The sequence below is a fragment of the Candidozyma duobushaemuli genome (genome assembly GCF_002926085.2).
Source record: "Candidozyma duobushaemuli strain B09383 chromosome Unknown E_B09383, whole genome shotgun sequence".
NCBI lineage: Eukaryota > Fungi > Ascomycota > Pichiomycetes > Serinales > Metschnikowiaceae > Candidozyma > Candidozyma duobushaemuli.
Genome location: NW_020289900.1, coordinates 316761 through 333077, shown reverse-complemented (window position 1 = coordinate 333077; position 16317 = coordinate 316761). Strand labels below are relative to the sequence as shown.

At 47.6% G+C, this 16317-nt stretch overlaps 6 protein-coding genes across 6 annotated transcripts; 3 read left to right on the top strand and 3 right to left on the bottom strand. All coding sequences in view use genetic code 12, as the record gives it.

The window, feature by feature from the left end:
- Window positions 1-250: 250 nt before the first annotated feature.
- CPY1 (carboxypeptidase C) lies at window positions 251-1813 on the bottom strand (the record flags this gene model as incomplete). Its single annotated transcript, XM_025482840.1, has 1 exon — window positions 251-1813. The coding sequence occupies one exon, from the start codon at window positions 1811-1813 to the stop codon at window positions 251-253; it is 1563 nt and encodes a 520-aa protein (XP_025337783.1).
- A 1382-nt stretch (window positions 1814-3195) lies between these two features.
- On the top strand, window positions 3196-4047 carry PRR2 (Prr2p; the record flags this gene model as incomplete). The annotated part of the gene is made up of 1 exon (XM_025482839.1): window positions 3196-4047. One exon carries the CDS (start codon window positions 3196-3198, stop codon window positions 4045-4047), a length of 852 nt encoding a protein of 283 aa, XP_025337782.1.
- A 1043-nt stretch (window positions 4048-5090) lies between these two features.
- SHM1 (glycine hydroxymethyltransferase) lies at window positions 5091-6554 on the top strand (the record flags this gene model as incomplete). The annotated part of the gene is made up of 1 exon (XM_025482838.1): window positions 5091-6554. The coding sequence occupies one exon, from the start codon at window positions 5091-5093 to the stop codon at window positions 6552-6554; it is 1464 nt and encodes a 487-aa protein (XP_025337781.1).
- A 1246-nt stretch (window positions 6555-7800) lies between these two features.
- Window positions 7801-10526, top strand: MED16 (Med16p; the record flags this gene model as incomplete). Its single annotated transcript, XM_025482837.1, has 2 exons — window positions 7801-10428; window positions 10488-10526. The coding sequence occupies 2 exons, from the start codon at window positions 7801-7803 to the stop codon at window positions 10524-10526; spliced, it is 2667 nt and encodes an 888-aa protein (XP_025337780.1).
- Window positions 10527-10624: 98 nt separating this feature from the next.
- On the bottom strand, window positions 10625-12106 carry HSM3 (Hsm3p; the record flags this gene model as incomplete). Its single annotated transcript, XM_025482836.1, has 1 exon — window positions 10625-12106. One exon carries the CDS (start codon window positions 12104-12106, stop codon window positions 10625-10627), a length of 1482 nt encoding a protein of 493 aa, XP_025337779.1.
- Window positions 12107-12893: 787 nt separating this feature from the next.
- Window positions 12894-14223, bottom strand: CXQ87_004394 (uncharacterized protein; the record flags this gene model as incomplete). Its single annotated transcript, XM_025482835.1, has 2 exons — window positions 12894-13282; window positions 13437-14223. The coding sequence occupies 2 exons, from the start codon at window positions 14221-14223 to the stop codon at window positions 12894-12896; spliced, it is 1176 nt and encodes a 391-aa protein (XP_025337778.1).
- Window positions 14224-16317: the final 2094 nt, after the last annotated feature.

Sequence of the window (16317 nt, the reverse complement as noted above, 5' to 3'; positions counted from 1 at the left end):
AGTAGGTTCTAGCAGAAAGTTTGTTGATGCTAAGGTTTGGCGTGTGGAGCGTTTTCCATGGCTTCAGGGCTTGCTTGGATGGCTGTTTGGGAAGTGGCCGAATCGGGTAGTCTGGTTGCAAAATGAGGCTGTTTGTTGTTTCCGCGCAAGGGCCTATAAGCTACAATAGCCGCTGCCGTGCTACAAAAAGTCACAATAATCGCTTTGCAAGAAACGAATCACAAAGCTCTTTTCTACTCAGCTGGGGCCACTAGTTGTACGTGTAGTCGCCGGCGATCCACCGGTTCACCATGTCCAACGCATTCTCAGGCTGGTCAAATGGCACCATGTGGCCGCCGCCGTACACTCTCAAAAAGGTAAAGTGCTTGTAGTTCTTCACCTCTCCGGCGGCCTCCTTGCCGACGGTCCAGGTACGGATCTTCTGCGACTCAAACTGCTTCTGTCCGGACCATGGCAAACGGTCCGTCCATGCGCGGTTACCCAACCAGTTGCAGATAAAGTCCTTGTCTCCGGCATACACAAGCACAGGCAACTTGCTCTCCAAGAGGTCAATCACGTTCTTGTGGTATGGCTTCATCCAGTCGCCGGCAAACAAAAAGTTTCTGTTGATGTCAAAGTTGCATCCCTGGTACTCCTCGACCTCGACACCCAACTTCTCCTTCACCTCGGGCAAGTTCAAGTAGTCGTCAATGTAGCCCAACTCCTCGTAGCACAAGCTGCCGCCCTTGCACTCGGTTCTGATGTCGTACACGTTCTTGCCGGTCTTCTGGTATGGACCCATCTGGGCGTTGTTACAGTAGATGGTGGCTGGAACACAAGACCACACAGAGCCAGAGTTGTAGCACGACTCAATCAAAGACAAGCACTGAGGAATCGACGAGGCCATGTTGTCACACTCCTCGGGATCCAAGACAGCCTCTTCGCCGCCCTTACCGCAGGCCATTGGCTGGTAGTACTCGTACTGGGTCAATGGGTCGGTCAAACCGTTACCAATCAAGACAGAGGTCAAGTTGAAGTGACGGTCGTCGTGGCTCAAGATCTCAGAGGCGAAAACGGGGATGTAGTGGCCGCCGTAAGACTCACCGGCAATGTGGAAGTCTCTCTTGGCGTACTCAGGGAACTGCTGGAAGAACAACTCCAAGAAGGCGTACACGTCCTGGCCGGCAGCCACGGTGTTGGAGACGGACTCGGAAGAGTACGAGTAGCCGACGTTGGCGGGCTGGTCCAAGAAAATCACGGTGGCGTTGTTGTTCCACGAAGAAGGGTTGTTCACGGGCTTCAAGTCCTCGCCAATACGAGCAGGACCCAACTCAAAGAACAAACCAGTCAAGGAGGAGCAGCCGGGGCCACCGTTCAACCACAAAATGACAGGGTCGTTCTTGGGGTCGTTTCTGGACTCAAAGGCCCAGAAGAAAAAGTGCTTGTCCTCGTCGGCGACATCCAAGTAACCAGAGTACTGCTTGACCGAGTCAATGCCCAAGTCCTCAGGGGTGGACTTGATACGCAACTGGTGGTTGGGCAACTTGGCGTCGGTAACGTGGAAGTCAAACTTACGGGCGAGCTTCTTGGCGGAGGAGGCTGGGTTCTTGAACTTGAGCGAGCTCACGCTCTCTGGGAACTTGAGCATCATCTCCAGCCACAAAGCGGCCGCGTCCTTGGGAATCGCCTCCACGGGCTGTTTTACGTACTGCGCAATCTTCAGCAACATGTCGCCCTTGGAGTTCTCCAAGGCGCCTCTGAGGTCCGAGTACTGGGAAGAGAGCGAGGAGGCCTTATCAGACAAGACTTGCTGGACGTTCTGGAGGCGGTCCATTGGGATGGAAATGGCCGACGCCGACAGGGCGGCGCATGCGGCGGCAACGAGGGTGGTTAATTTCATGACGATTTCGTTTTCCTGGGGTGGTGTGCCGGGAAAATGAGCCAGAAACAGTGGGGCACAAAAAGCGAGAAATTGCTCTCTTTATATAGCCGGGGCCGAGCCCGAGATTGCCTGGGGATTGTGGTGCCAGTGTGCAGAACGCTAACCGGTATGGTGACGTCCTGATAAGGGCCAAAGCCAGCTGCTTTGGGGGTGCGGCACACCCGTACCTCCGGGAGCCAGGGGAGGCCAATTTGTCCCAAAGCCTGTAAAAAAGAAAGGTCAATTTATTATATTTTGATGATTATTGTTGTCATATCAGGCTGGTGAAGGTGGTGTTCGAAAACGGCTTACATTGCGTGCGTGTGTGGCAAAGTACCGCAGTGCCATGGCTGTGCGGCTATATGGTCCAGACCCAACGGCTTTTATTCTTGGTTGCTCAATTGTAGAATATTGAGGTGGCATTATTTGAATTGGTTTTTGATGTTTGGGAGAAATTGTGATTGAAGCTGGTTACTAAGGCTATCGGTGCCAAGGCGCCAGATAAGTCGAGTTGCGCCATGTGGAGACGTCATTTGTGGAAGGCAGTGGCAACCAGCTCGGAGTATTCGGTGATAAGCCGGGGTGGTCTTCAACTGATTCTTTATATTCTGTTTCCGTTTGTATAACGCTTGCATTGGTGGTTTATGGCTCGGTGTCTCATGTGAAATGTGTCTGTAGTTGGCTGCGAAAGTCGTTCTACGGTGGGCTGATGGTAGATACCAGAATGTCGAACAATCCAGGGCTTTGCAGGGTGGGGAGGGAATGGTGATTTTTGGAACTGGGCATTTTTTTTTTTTTTTTTTGAATATGGTGACTTTTATGGATCTTAGCTGTGGGCGTTGATCGACATGGCTGGTGGCATTCTCCATACTCTACGGCTACTCATTAGATAAGTTCCAGCAATTTCCTTCCAATTCGTTTGTGGTTGTATCAAATTGAGACATACTTTCTGTTGAATAAACATGAACAGCTTTTCAGAAATATAAAGACTTGGTCGGCCATAGACCCAGTGTCCATCACCATTGGTATCCGATCGCAGTGGCCTATGGCCCTATCTAAACGATCTTTCAGCACCATTATTTTCCACCATACACCCACATCTCCAGCATTCTCCAGCCCACTTCAAATTTCCAGTCCATTCAATGCGCTACATCTCAATAATCATTTCTCTTCTTCCACCACCCTTATTTTCATCATCCATCCACCCCATGAGCCCGACCTGTACCTAGCCTCCATCAACTACCTACTGTTCCTCCAGAACATGCCAAATCCACCCGAATCCATATAAATACTTCATGTTCTCTCGAGATACGCTTGTCTATCGACCTGCAGCAGGCGTCAGCGGATCAGTGGAAATCTGGAAAACCTCCCATGGCGTCAAGTACGCAGTCAAGACATACCATGAAAAAGAGCCTCATGAACTGCGGAAAGAGTACCACACTAGGGTCTTGTACGAGTATGAGCTTTTGAAGCTGCTTGATCATGAGGGCTTTTATGTCCCGCAAAAACATACGATCTCCTGGACCGGCCTGACCGTCAGCATGTACATGGAAGCTGGGCTGATGGATATGGCTAGGCTTCTACGACACCAAAAGCAGGGAGACTTTTCCGTGGCTGAAAACTTGTGCTACTGGAAACAGCTTGTCTCTGCCATTGCGTACCTTCACAGCCGGGGATTGGCTCATCGTGATATAAAACTTGAAAACATGGTTTTGCTGGAAACCGGGCGGTTGAAGGTCGTTGACATGGCTACGGTTACGGAAAGCGATTCCGCTATTGGAATTGTGGGCTCGCCAAAGTATATGGCGCCTGAAATGGTGTCACTGATTAAGTACGACGGTATGAAAGCGGATATTTGGTCGCTAGGGGTGGTATTGGTGTATTTTGCAACCAAACGGTTTGTATGGAAAACGGCCCATTTGAGTGATGAGCGGTACAAGGCGTGGCTTGATGGTAGTGAGGACGTTTTTCTGGTGCTTCCGGGTCGTTTGAAGGACTTTGTTTCGAGTCTTTTGGCTGTGGATCCGCTGGAACGATTTTCCATAGAGGCCTTGCAAGAGCAGGCAATTTATAGCAAGCTCCCGTGGTGTCATGGAGGGGAAAGTTGTGGAACTGAGCATCGGTTGCTCGTGGAACTGGGATATTGACGATATAGAATATCGGTGGTAGGATATAGACATGTAATGGACGCATTGGAGAGAATAGAAAAGTAGACGAGGACAGTAGAGCGCAGAGTTAAAATATTTTGATGATGGTATCACCGGCTGTCCATTCACATGGATGGTTTTTGTTATTATTTTAGTCACATATGTTATTATGTTCGACTTCCTCTGAGAACTTCACAGAGGATCTGAGTATTCACTAGATGGCTGCGAAAAGGACAAAGCAGTAAATCTTCACGAACATCCCAAAAATCAGAAACACAGCAGATTTCGCCCAAGTGCCTCCACATACTATATTTATCAAAAATCTCCCGCTTGACTTTGCCTCCAAGTCTCATAGACCCTTGTTCACCAGGAATCGCTCACACCTGAATACCTCCACATTAGCCTACACCAGCCAAACTTCACCAACATAGCATGGCACCAAAAAGCATGAAAACAGCTCAATGGCTTACAAGAACACAATCCCAAGTCACAAGACCCTAAAAAGAGGTTTTGCATCCGGATTGGCGGATTTTGCCGAAAACCCACCATCCAGCCTTCGCAAGCATTTCCCAATCCACATGGCCCATTGCCCACCGCAAAAAACACATCTACTTACCATGTGCCATAGTTTCAGCAAGAACTAAAACAACACAACTCTCAATTCTAAACCAAATAAATCAACAAAAAAGAAAAAAAAAAAATTGTGGACCAGCCCACTATGGACCAGCCCCATCCACTGGCAAATCTTAATAAGGCGGACCGGCGCCAACCTGAACCTTCCAGAGTCAAACCACTCTGACCCACGAGAACGGAATACACCCTGGGGCAGTCAGAAAGGCCTGCCCCACATTGACTCGCTGCTGACTCTGACCACCCCAGGTTTCGGAGTCGGCCCGCGACCGGCGCTGCCCTCGGAACTCGCCGTTTCACTATCGGCCGAGTCACGCCGATATCACGTGCACAGCCCGGTCGTGAGTCAGGAATTTTTTCATCCCCCAAAACTATAAGAACAAGCCTTTCCCACCTTTCCCCAACCACCCGGCATGCTCTCCCGTTCGTTCCGTGCCATCCAGCGCCAGACGCTCAGCGTCCGCACCTACGCCCTTCTGGCCAAGGCCCAGGGCCTCATCTCCAAGCTGGTCCAGGAAGTCGACCCTGAGATGGCGTCGATTTTGCAGCAAGAGAGAGACAGACAGAGAAACTCCATCACCTTGATCCCATCGGAAAACTTCACCTCCAAGGCCGTCATGGACTTGTTGGGCTCGGAGATGCAGAACAAGTACTCCGAGGGTTACCCTGGCGAGAGATACTACGGTGGTAACGAGATCATCGACAAGGCTGAATCCTTGTGTAGACAGCGTGCTTTGGAGGCTTTTGACTTGGACCCCGAGCAGTGGGGTGTCAATGTCCAGCCATTGTCTGGAGCCCCAGCCAACTTGTACGCCTACAGTGCCGTTTTGGAGGTTGGCGACAGAATCATGGGTTTGGACTTGCCTCACGGAGGCCATCTTTCCCACGGATACCAGACCCCCAATGCCAAAATCTCCTACATCTCCAAGTACTTCCAGACGATGCCTTACCGTTTGGACGAGGAGACCGGGCTCATTGACTACGACACCTTGGAGAAGAACGCTCTCTTGTTCAGACCCAAGGTCATTGTGGCTGGTGCCTCTGCCTACTCCAGAGTCATTGACTACAAGCGCATGCGTGAAATCGCCGACAAGGTCGGAGCCTACATTTTGTCCGACATGGCCCACATTTCCGGTTTGGTGCTGGCTGGTGTCACTGCCTCTCCATTCCCATACTCCGACATTGTCACCACCACCACCCACAAGTCCTTGAGAGGTCCTCGTGGTGCCATGATTTTCTTCAGAAAGGGCATCAGAAAGGTCACCAAGAAGGGCAAGGAGATCCCATACGACCTCGAGAGAAAGATCAACTTTTCCGTCTTCCCTGCCCACCAGGGTGGTCCTCACAACCACACCATCTCTGCCTTGGCTGTCGCCTTGAAGCAGTGCCAGTACCCTGAGTACAAGCAGTACCAGCAGGAGGTTGTGGACAATGCCAAGGCCTTTGCTGCTGCTTTGGAGGACAAGGGCTTCGACTTGGTTTCCAACGGTACCGACACCCACTTGATTCTCGTGGACCTCCGTTCCAAGAAGATCGACGGTGCCCGTGTTGAAAAAGTCTTGGAGCACGTGAACATTGCCGCCAACAAGAACACCGTTCCCGGCGACAAGTCTGCTCTTTTCCCCAGTGGTTTGAGAGTGGGTACTCCAGCCATGACCACCAGAGGTTTTGGTCCCGAGGAGTTTGCCAAGGTTGCCGAGTACTTCCAGAAGGCCGTGGACATTGCCATCAAGTTGAAGGCGCAGGAGCAGGGCAGTGTGGCCAAGGAGTTGATGGCCAGCTTCAAGCAGATTGTAGAGCAGTCGGAGGAGGTGAAGGCGTTGGACGCCGAGGTGCAGGCCTGGGCTGCCCAGTTCCCTGTTCCTGGTGACTTGTAGGTATTGAATGAATGATTAGTACAGCAGGGTGTAGATGGAGGGGATTGTGAGTGGAGGTGGTAGTTGGAGAGTGGAGGTGGTATTTGAGAGATGGTAGAGAGGAGTATGAAGGTCAATGATTTTGTGGTTGGCGATGAATATTTTGATTTAAATTATCTTTTCAGGTCATATCATTTTCATTTAACCATTGCATTTATTCTTTGCCTTGAATCGATGAGTCCGATGTGTGGGCGAATCGGCTTCTGGCGAAGAGAAGAAGTGAAGAATTGAACTTCAGGATTTAAAGAAATGGGTAGATTTAGAGGAATGATTTCCGTTGGCGATAAAAATTTCAATCTTCAAAATCTGATGAACCTCACTTTATCATTGTACTTGTCTTTTGCCTTGAATTGATGAGTCTGATTTCAACCCCCATTCATATTCAAGGAATACGAAGGAATGATTCTTAGTTTCAAAAAAAATAAAAAACCGGTCAAGCAAGGAATCATAAGAATGACGTCAGAATAGTCATATATGTAGAGTTAGGCATCTCTCATCGCCCTGTAAGCCTTCAGGTTGACATACTACAATGCCAGCCATCGAAAAGCACTCTAGTTCACTTCCACAAAGAAAAAGGATATTTTAAACTCGACAAAGTCAAAATTTAAAAACCTCTCTACCTTTAAATCTTTCACCTCCATCACCTGTCAATGAGTACGGTGCAGATCAGTGCTGAACCCTACCAGATAAACCGACCATTTCACACCACACCGAACATCTCTTCCCTCAAATTCAAAAAAATCAACAAAAAATTTAGCAGCATTTCAAAAAGCATAATTGGAATCCCTCGTTCTCTTATACATCGCCCAAATCCATGTCCACCCTCAACTCCGGTCCGTAATCGCATATGGCTGCGAAATGCCTGTCATAGTCCGTAACGGTATCCAACGGCCATACCAAAATCCACCTAAACACCCAAAAAAGAAAAAAAAAGGAGCCATTCAAGCCCAATATTTCACCACCTTTTCCGATATCCCCCAAAAAAGTCCCAAAAATCCCCAAAACCACCAAACAACGTACACCACCCTCACGACCCACCCGTCAGATCTATCGCGCATCAACTACTCATTAATCTACAACTCCTCTCCACCATGCCAGTATCACGAGATCCCCGCCCACACCGTCCAAACCGCAGTCCTCCGCCATCTCATGGTCAAAGTACGGCTTCATCACATACGCACATCCGGAGCCGAGCTCGGGCCACAACATGTGTCTCACGTACTTGGAGAACACCAACGGGAAGGACTGGCAATTGGCGAAAACCACCCCGCTCACGCTCAAGCCGCTGGACGACGGCGTGGTGTCGGAGATTGAGAGGCTCCGCTGGAGCAATCTTCTGACCGATTTGGCCGTGTGGGACGTGAAGGGCAACTTCTTCATTTTGCTCGCTGGAGTGGGCTTGATCAACGATAAGAAGACGGAGGAGGCCAACGGGCACCGGGCGAACGGATCAAAGACGTCCAACGGAGCCAAGGACTTGAACCCTAATGGGCTGCCCCGGGGCGACGGGCCTTCCTACGAACTTACTAGTTATAATCATACCGAGATGATCTACAGAGACATTGCACCGCCGCAGGCCCACACCAAGTGTGTGGCGTTTGAGTGGTTGAACATCGAGAAGCCGCAGATTGTGAACAAGCCGGCGACGCTCATGGGCGAGGAGAACGGCGTGGCTAACTATGTCTATGGAGTGACCCAGCACCATCCTCCAGGAACCAGCCACCCGATTCCGACAAAACAAGCCTGTGTGGCTGTACGCCAGGATGGTCTTTTCAGCTTGTACTACCAGGGCGAGCACAAGGTGGAGTACCACAAGTTGGCGTACAATTTGGCTCCTGACGGCAGGGAAGGCAGCTGCACTTTCACCAAGGCAGCCATTGGCTTCAACAGCGACAAGAAGATTGTTGTGGTGGCCTACGATGCCCGCTCGGACCTCGTTTTGACCTACGTCATCAGCATCGACTGGGGCTTTCTTGTTGAATCTGCCCAGAGACAGCGCTCAGATCCTCATTACCACACACCAAAGGACAGCCAGATCCCGCCGCTGCTACTGTGTGCGTTGGTGCACGAAATGAGGCCCGAGCCCACGGCATCGTGTGATTTTGGCGAGGAAAAGGCCTTTGGAAAGCCCGAGGTGGTTCAGCAGACACTCAAGCTGATCGAGCTATTTTCCCCGTACTTCCAACAGGGCTCCAATTTGGAGATCCTCATAACTTATGAGTGCATGAACCCCGTGGGCAGCCAGCCCTACACGCTGGCGTACAGGTATAATTTGGAGAACGCCATGGATAGCGTGGGCGATTTGTTTGATAGCATGGGAGACGCCAATGCCGGTGATTCTCGAGAAGGTCTTTTGAGGCTTGTGCTACAGGGCCATATCAGTCTATCGAAGCAGGTTCAGCAGATAGAAACGGCCATCTCAGAGAGCTTGCTTCTTTTTATTTATACAGACGGCACCATCGATGCCGTCAACAGGGAGACATGGGAGATTGTGCCACTGCTGGATCTCAAGATTGAAGGTCAGGAACAGACAACATACCCTAGCACCATAACTTCACTTCTAGACTGTGGATTCCTGTTTCCTGAACTAGGGCCTTCTCCAGCATTGCTAGCTGTTTCTCCCAATATGGCTGCTTTCGTTCACTACGAAAACGGACAACTTCAATTCAGGCCTCTTGAGCGCAGCAGTACCAAAAGCGTTCTGCTCTGTGGCATTGGCTTTGCCTACATGCATGCGTGTGCCTGCTACTCCACCACATCCTCCGACGATCTTTTGGTGATGCTTCGAAATGAGCTTTTCAAGACCGAACTCGAGCAGCCAGAGCTCGCTGGTCATCTCGTCGATTTGGCAATGACGGAGTCACACAAGGCGATCAACTTTCAGCTCAATTCGTTTGGGAAGGAGTCTGTTGACAAGCTTCTTTCGAACCCACCTCTCCAGAGACTTCTTTCACTTCAGCTTGTGCTTGGCGAGCTTCACACAAAAAATAAAGCTATCAAAGATATGGCGTGGATTGTACTTAATTTGAGGTCGACCAGTTTTGGCATCATGTTCTCGCTTTCCAGCATCTACAGGCAAATGTCGAAAAAGAAGCCTGCCGAGGACCTCTTGCAAGATTCCGTGAGTCGTGCTGAATGTATAATGCTGTTGGTGGGAAACATTCGCTGGCTTATTGACTTGATCGTTTACTTCAACCAGGAGCTTCTTCAACTTGCATTTTCCAAAAATAATCCAGAACAGTCTAAAGTTACTGTGGATAATTCCGTGGTACTCCCAGTGATACTAGGCAAGGTACCACGCCTATTCCTCATGTACTCGCTTTCTTCCATTGGAAAGACCCACGAGATTTTAAAGAAGCTTTACAAAGAGCTCACGGAGAGTAACAAGCTTTACACACCTATGAAAGAGGCACTCAATCGTTTCTTCACAGCGTGCAACTCACTGCCACTTAACCTTGGCCTTTTTGAGAACTTCCTCCGTGAATGCGAGGTTTATGTTAACAAGGAGCTCAACAACATTGTTTCAAATGATCGTGCTCAACTGCTCAAATTGGAACAGCAGCTATTCTGTCGGGGATTTGTTCCTGACGAGGTCAAGTATATGGCCAATGTCTTAATAGAGCGTCACTCAGCTACGATAAGCAGAGACTTGAAGCTCGCAGATTTGTATTTCTATCAAAATGACTGGATCGACGTTGGTATTTCCCGAAAAGAATTTGGTAAGCCATATGTGCCGTTGGAAGAGCATTTCAAACCAATGATCCCCCGACTCCGATACTCAGATAACGAGGTGGTTGACACTCTCCGGAAGATTGTCATTAACGCTGGACCTACGGTCAAATCAGGCGGCGCCTCGGCTATGAGCAAGGGATATTCACTGAAGAATAAAATCAGAAAGTGTACAAGATGCAGAGCAGTATCGTTGGTCGCTGATCCATCTATCTTTGATGGACCGGGCGGCTTTGGTATCTGGACCATGGTGTTTCAAAGAACGTGTATATGCGGAAACGCCTGGGTAAATTGCCTATAAATCAAAATGCTTTGTCCTGGACATCAACCTGGGGCCCTTTAGGGCGACCATTGACCAAACTATGTAGCAGGCTCTTGAGTCCCTGTTCCCATACTCCAAGATCGAGATCCTTGTTTGATATAAGGTTTTCAAGAGCGGAGCGGAGGTGCTTTGTAATCAATGGGTGGGAAATATCACCAGGAACTTCCACCAAGTATGTCAGCACCACCGTGGGCATTTCGCTCAAAAGGTAGTTAGCGGAATGGTCATAACGGGTGATTACTTCAAGCAACTCGTAGAGCTGGTTCTTTTGCATTTGCGACAAAGCGCTGTTGGAGAGTTTGTCGTAGTCTGCAAATAAGCGGAAGAACTCAGGGTCCTCTATAGCGTGAGCAATGATTGGCAATACATCCGAGCTTCTTGACAATTCCCGATTAGCAAAGTGGTCGTTGAAGAATTTGTGTTTGTCAGGAATGAACCCAAAGTTCATCAAGTCGAGAATCTGGCGATGGGTGGGGCTCTCCAAAATAAGGCTATCTAGGATGGCGTTGACGGACTTCTCCTCCTGGGCCCAAGTCACGATTTCTTCATTCTTGCAGTATGTGAGCTTGCCGAATAGAGCCCCAAGACTGGTACTCAAATACGACTCCTTGCTCTTCAATTTCTCCGCTAGGGCAGCCAACGTGGTCTGCAACACCGGCTGAAGCAGTAGGAAGAGCTCATGCAGCTTGTCTATAAGGCCCACCAAGGATGTGTAGAAATCAACCGTAAGATCGTACATCAACGGGTCGGACGGGTCGCTGTCCGCCAAGTAATCCAACTCAACCACCTCGGTGATCTTATCGTAGGTCTTTTTGGTCAAATCGAGGCGCCGTGCAATGATTCTCTCAGTGATGGCCATGTACCTCGTGCTCAAGTTGCAATCCGATCCCAAGGACACGAGCTCCACCGCATGCACGAGATCCGCCACAAGCTCATCCAAGAGCTTCTCGTCACAGCTCTGCACCAAAGGCTCCACCGTCCAGAACCTCGCTGGAATGGAGTGGTCTGATAAGCATCTCTGGAGCGCTTTAGTCAAAAACAGCGACTTGTCCACAAAATCCAACGCGTCCGGATCACCAGCAGAGATCCGCCACGCCACCATATCCACCGTGGCAGTGTACAAGTCCACCGGACTGGGGTACTCCAATGTCTTTACCATTTCGTCTTTTGGAAAGTACACCCATGTTGTCTTAATTGGCACAAGCATCAAGAAATCACTCAAGAACTTGACGTAGTCGGTGTGGTAGCGGTCCAGGTTCAAGATCCTCGAAAGCAACGGCATGATGGTGGTCAAAACAGGATTACATAATGGATCATCCGATTGGAGAAGGTGTTTGTGGAGTGAGATGTAGTCGTAGTAATTTGCCGCAGCATAGGTGTCGTCGGTTTCGCCGCTTAGGTAAGCATTGAGGTGATCTGCAAACTTCTGTGTGTCTGGATCAAGCTGGGGTGAAGGAAGCATGGAGTAGGTGGATGTTGATAATCAGGCGCGGTACAGCTAGTACCAGGAGGGTACCTGAGCCACACAATCCAGAGGGTAGGGTATGAATAACCAAAAAACAAAAAAGAAAAAATAAAATAAAAGGCATTACTTTTCTTTTGAATTATAATGCAATGTTAAAATATGTAATTGGTGTATTTAGCTGTTGATGGTGATGAGTGTGAATGGAGGTGTATGAGCACTGTAGGTGAGGTGAGATACGAGAGGGTACTATATATTTTTTTGATTGCAGCTGGGCCTCAAATTTTCATCAAATATCAATCTTCATTTTGAACCAGGACAGAAAGCTGATTTTCAAAAGTTGGCAAAATTTTGAAGATCTAGTAACGAAACTTCTGTGAACCTTATTTAATCTTGTTGGCATTCAAACCACATATTTGCAATAGTCGGCAGAAGCAGCTAAGAAGACAACTCAATAAATTTATTTTCTGCTTACTAAAAAAACAAACAAACTATATATTCAAATTTTATGCCTTGTTGACCGGCAAGCAGTCAAAAGTGGACCTTACTAAGCAGGACTACCATAAGGTTTCGATCTCGACTTTGTATAATTCTCTCTCACATATTATGGTTTCTTTACCTGAATAAAAATTCAGGCATCTACTCAAGAGTTATTCTCGTGAAGTGACTTGATATCCTCCTTCAAAAGTTCGTCAATGCATTTACATAGGTACAACATTTCCAGACGCTTAAAAATGCACCTTCATAAGTAAGGCAGCGAAAACCTTGTCATAGTCATTGCACCCCCTCAAGCTCCCTCGTCCAAAGGATCATCTTTCATTATCATCCAAAACACCCTTATCACTCCTGTCGTATTTTCAAGAAGGTACTCATGGGAATGGGTGTGTTGAGATAGGTTATTTAGGTACTCGTAGAGTAGAGGCTCCTCCATTTGCCCAAACTCATCCATGGACAACTGCCCGTTTTTAGCAAACATGGCAAAAAATTCTGGATTTTTCATTGTTCTCCAAATTGCCTTTTTTGCGTACATGTCTTTTGATAGCTTTAACAGTTGGAGCTTCTCATTGAAGAATGTACACTTCTCCTCGATGAAGCTGTAATCGAAAATCTCCAAAACCTTGAGGTGCTCGGGCTCTTTGAAACTGAGCTTTTGAATTATTCGTTCCACAGAATTCTCTGCCTTTGCCCATTGATTGATATAATGGCAAGTACAACTTGTGAGCTTTTCAGAAAAATGTGCTACACTCGGCTCAACAGATAAGTCATCCAAACCTCTCTCTAGTAAACCCAATACGGCTCGAATCCTAGACTCAAGCATGGGGTAAAATACTTGGTGATTTTTCCAGAAGCTCCCACAAGGCAGTGTAGAATTCCATAAGCGTCTCTAGATCCTTAACTTGCTTGCTGAATATCTCCAACTCAGCCACGTAAACCACCTTGAGGAGAAGAGATTCTGGAATCTCAAGTTCTCGACTTAGCACAATCTCAAATACTTCCCGGTACCTCTCCATCATGGCAAAATCATATACCAGAGGTAGCTGATCAATAGACTTGTCTATGAATTCAATTGCAATATCTAAAGAGTCATCGATACATTCGTGAAGCAATTCATACAAGGAATCCACACACTCACCAGCTGAACTTTCAGTCAAGTACCATTTAAGCACTTCCCCGAGGAACTGAGTATAGTCAAGAAAGTCCGATGATTCTTCACTATCATCCTCAGATATCAACCACACGAGAATATTCACCGCTGTTGTTAGAACTTCCAAAGAGCCCGTATCTTCCATTATCAGAACAAAACGTTTTAAAGGAAGAAAGTCAAGCACGGCTCTCACTTGTATGGTTTTTATAAACCTTCCCCAAAGGGCTACAATCTCTTCTCTGGCAACTGAAGACACTACTTTGAAGCGATCCAGCCCAAACACCTCCCAAAATAAGAGACTTGCAATGTGGTAAGAATCATGCTTAAGGACTTCCACCGGAGCCTCGATATTTGCAAATTGGAGCTCGTTCAAAAGGTAGTTTTCAAGGTCATCGATATGTTCTTCTTTTAAGAAGGCGTCGAGGAAGTCGATGAGGTCATCAATTTCTTCTCGGTCACCTGTTTTGTACATTGAAAGAAAGGGCATTTGGAAATAGAGGAAGAAAAGAGAATCGGCTTTTTTGTCTGTTATGGTTTGAAAGCATGCTGTGTGATGATGTACCGGGACGCAAACGTGAAGAGTAAATAATATCAGTAGGCCCTGAACCGAAATGCTGTCAGCATACACATTATTTTCATCGATAGTATTTTGGGAAGATTTGGAAATATTCTGCAGTGATTGCTATAAAAAGCCAACTTTAATCTTGTCCCTTGCCATACGGCGTCTAGGAACTTATAGTATTGAAAAATTAGATTTTTTTCTAAGTTTCAAATGGTTCAAATGGTTCAAATGGTTCAAATGGTTCAAATGGACTCACCGATTGATATATCTTGCCATATATGGCATCGGTCAGCTAAATGTTATAGCTGGAACAAGTATGTGGAAATTTTCCAGAAGGACGAAGCTCTTGAATGCTCACAGATGCCACTTTTGAGCATCACCTTTTACTTGATAATTCTTCTGGACATTGGAAATCTTTCTAACTCAAAATGATGCTTTAGTATAGATCATCCATTACCGCCTGATTTGTCGGTTCAGGTCCTAAAAGACAACCAAAAGCTGCATTGTACAGTAGTCACTTCAAACAAAGCGGCATAATCTACCCTGATAGCAGCACCAAGAGGTAGTATCAAAGTTTCTCAAATTTAGATCTCCGTCAACTGCAACTGAGCAGATTATTACGCCATGAAAAGAAAGAGCTCCAGCTCTTCCAGAATCTGTTTCAATGTCCACTTCTGGCTCTTTCTCCTTATTTTTGAAAACTCGTACCATTCTATTCCATCCACTGATCAAAATAGGCTAGATTCACGACGCTTGGCGGCTTTTCGTCTACGGCTACGGAGCTCGGAAGTACCGAATAGGAGAGGACCAAGCGCTGCCCAAAGCGGATAAAGATTCGAACAATGGCGCTTCAAACTTTGCGACAGCAGGTCCAGGCAGTTGATTGCTTGTCGAGGTGAAAAAGTAAGTGGGAATATTGAGTTTGAGGAGATTTTAGAGAGATGAAACGTTGCAGATTTTCTCGAGACAGTCGATGTGACCGTCGTTGTGGTAATACCAATGATAGCGGTGATGAATGGTTGATAGAGATGGCTCTAGAGACCTAATCACCGCAATTTCCATCAAAAAGCCCAATTACCAAAATGTGAAATGTCCCAGTTGATTGGTCAACCCCAGAAGGGCGATCGTCCAGAATCTCGAATTAGACCGATCATTTCCACTAGAACGCTTTTCCACAATGTGGCTCCTGATCCACCCGAGGCTTGTAACAAAGAACCCCCAACCATGCAATCTAGCCAGGACATGTCAAAAAGCGCTATACTCTAGTTTTTTTCCAAATCAAAATCCAAATTAAAGTGTAAACCCACCTTGTCCCTCCTTTATTCAGCCCACGCCCTAGACGAAAAGGCTAAATCTCCCATTGGCCTTATTGAAGAAACGCACATTCACCCCGCCGTCCATAATGTGATAGTGCACAAGGGCCTACTACCATTTTCCATTGTGGCCCCGTACCAGCAGCATTCCGACGTGCCGCCATAAAAAAATACACTTTTCTCGAAATTCTCCACTTCCACAGTTCTCGAAGTTTCCTCCAAAATCTCCAAAATCTTATCAGCTTGACGTCTGCATCGGGACGTTTCGTCTAAAAATCCGCCCCGCTGAAAAAGCCCGCTTCTTGCCATTAGCATACCTGATCAAGCGCATTCCACGAGACAATGCGCGGGCCATTCCGGATCTGGGCAAACGAGAATTCGGCAGACATGAAACGGGGCAAAGGAGGCGTTGCGATCTGAATTTGTGGAAATCAACAAAAAGACAAAACCAAAAACATAAGAAAAAAAAAAACCAAAAACATAAAAGAACTCAACGCAACACGCCGTGTTTCCGATCTCGTCTGGTGCAAGGTTTAGCCGCGCCGCGCCAGACCAGTCGTCTGCGCTACCGTCTGATAACCGTCAAAGCCACAACGACCCCGGAGGCGTCAGATACGGGGAGAAAAGAAACGAAGCGTTTGTTTAAAGGCTGAATTTTCGAAAATCAGCCATTCCACAAAATCCCCTTACT